General features: G+C 31.9%; 1 protein-coding gene across 1 annotated transcript; it reads left to right on the top strand.

Moving 5' to 3' along the window:
- Window positions 1–373: 373 nt before the first annotated feature.
- LOC145775537 (putative hydroxypyruvate isomerase) lies at window positions 374–2,231 on the top strand. Its single transcript, XM_082586833.1, has one exon. It carries the CDS (start codon window positions 387–389, stop codon window positions 1,155–1,157), a length of 771 nt encoding a protein of 256 aa, XP_082442959.1. The 5' UTR covers window positions 374–386; the 3' UTR covers window positions 1,158–2,231.
- Window positions 2,232–2,631: the final 400 nt, after the last annotated feature.

Raw genomic sequence — 2,631 nt, 5'->3', positions numbered from 1 at the left:
CTTTCATAAAATTAAAGTTTACTCGTACCAGAGTTGCCAAGTTGTATCATGAGTTTTAGGTTTAGCACTTAGCAGTGTTAGCACAACCACCAAAATCTAGTTGACAACTTGACATTTTGCATGTTGCCAGTGGCAAAACGGTGTATAGTAAAAAAATACGTAACACATATACAGTATATAGTCAGTTTGTGTTTATCATCTAAAGCTCAGACAAGCAACTTACTTTTCCTATTTACAAGTCTGCCTTGAATCAAAGTTTGGTAAAGTAGCAAGATTTTTAATACCGTATATTGTGGTTTACTGATTGTTTTCAACTAAGTCGTCAACTGTCATATAATTGAAAGTTTTGTTGGATATTGTCTACAGATTTAAGGGTGTTAAACATTATGGAAAAACTTAAGTTTTGTGCAAATATTTCTTTTTTGTTCAAAGAAGTATCATTTTTAGACCGATACCAAGCCGCTGCTGATGCTGGTTTCAAAGCTGTAGAATGTGGTTGGCCATATGCCTATAGCTTAAAAGATGTGGTGAAAGCAAAAAATGATGCTGGAGTTGAACAAGTTTTAATTAATACTGGTGGTCCTGAAAATCTTGGAAATGCAAGCAATTATGATGCTCCTGATACTTTTAAAGAGGAATTAAGTTTGGCTATTCAATATGCCAATGGACTTGGCTGCAAACGAATTCACATTATGGCTGGAAAAATTGGAAAAAGATCTAAACAGCGAGCAATAGAAACTTTTGTTGATAATTTAAAGTATGCTTCTGATCAGTTGCAGTCACATGGCATTACTGGTTTAATTGAACCCCTAAATAATTTAAATGTTCCTGATTATCTTTATTCGACCAGTACTGAAGCTTTAGAAATTGTCAAAAAAGTAAATAAACCAAACATACTGTATCAGTTGGATTTCTTTCATCTTCAGTTAATGGAAGGAAATCTGACAAATATCCTTGTGAATAATTTGACAAAAATTGGTCATATTCAAGTTAGTCAGGCTCCAAATCGTTCTGAGCCTTTTTCTGCTGGAGAAATAGACTTTTCATATATATTTGATTTGTTAAAAAAAGTTGCATATAATGGCTGGATTGGGTGTGAATACATTCCTTCTGCCGTTACAACAGACACTCTTCAGTGGTTGAAGAAATATGACTAAAATTTGTTTGAATATATATATATATAATATGTAATATTATTTAATTTAGGTGATCTTTTTACTTCAGTAATAGGTTTTTCAATTATCAATAATTTTGTACCTGTGACAATGATAGGCTAACAATCATTTTTTGTATTCATTGCGACAACATGCAGTGCATTGCATATCACAAATACAATAGATAACTGAAAGCAGTGAAGGGACATATTATAGTCATCTTGCACTCATTTAATTATTTTGACTATTTTGAAATGAATTAGATGAAATGTCTTGTGCTTTTTAATGAAGGTTTCATCTTTGCTTTATGCTGGGAATATTAGAATATATACTCTTCTTCCGCTTTGAAATCTTGTTTTAAAGCTTTGTATTCGCTTGAAGATTTCACATTTGTGTAGATCTTGAACAGTGATTAAAAATGTTGCACCTGCATTAACAATGCATCCATTTAATGAAACATATGATAATTACCACATCATTAGCAGATTTATGTGGAATGTGGTCTTAAAAAATGTCTCAGTGTACTGCTCTACTTCCACTGTCAAGGTTTGACTCTCTCACATGCCTCTTTAACTATATTTGACTTTTATAATTTAAACTAGATCCTTGAATTGATTTGAGGTGAGGCCTTTAAGTTGTCATTGGTCTTGTTCCTTTTGCAGAAGTTTTATCAACTTTTTTGTATTTCATATTGTCATGATATGTTATATGTACATTGTGATGTGATTAGAAAACTGTAAAACAAAAAGAGTGTTGTTGTTGCAAACAAAGAATGAATTACTCTACAAGTCTGCTTATTATGCTTTTTACTAACTGTTGATGGTGACAGGTAAATAGAGAGTATATATATATATATTTTTTACACCCGTGTTTTAATTTTGCTTGTTGAGCTAATCCATTGTTCATATCATCAGTTTTCTTATAATTTAGGTGTCATAGTCAAATAAAGTCTAACCAGTGATATAACCATGATTGGTACTGACGAAAGAAAGTAAAGGTCCTGGAGTTATACCGTTTTCAAGTCATAAAGATCCATTCCTCAAGTTAATTTTTGTTCAATCTCAATCTCTCAAAGAAAAGGTATCAAAGGCTATATATATGTACATCATAACATATTTAGGTAGTGCCAGCCTAGAATTTCTGTGTCATTTGTTCTTTGTTTGTTTATATAAATGGTGTATGATCATGTGTGGCACAAGGCCTGTGCACTTCACTACTGGTATGCATAATGTACTTAGCTTATTTTAGAAAAAATAAATCTCTGCTAAATGAGGCTGTTTTTAATTTAGATAGCATTTATTTTGGTACTTCTGCGCAGTATACTTTTAATATTTATAGCAAATTTTGAAAGTTGTGTGTGTTCGAAACATACGTTTGAAATTTTGATGTCCAATGCTGCTTGTGACATCTCATGGGAGTAGCAGGCTAATTAAGAATATATATATCTGTTGTTTGTGGAAGGTATATATATGGTCTC

This window comes from Aplidium turbinatum, chromosome 8, assembly GCF_918807975.1.
Source record: "Aplidium turbinatum chromosome 8, kaAplTurb1.1, whole genome shotgun sequence".
NCBI lineage: Eukaryota > Metazoa > Chordata > Ascidiacea > Aplousobranchia > Polyclinidae > Aplidium > Aplidium turbinatum.
The sequence above is the reverse complement of the archived record's forward strand: the minus strand, read 5'-3'. Positions and strand labels throughout refer to the sequence as shown.

Excerpts from the sequence above, each read along its gene's own strand:
- LOC145775537 (XM_082586833.1), top strand. The coding sequence starts at position 387 with ATGGAAAAACTTAAGTTTTGTGCAAATATTTCTTTTTTGTTCAAAGAA.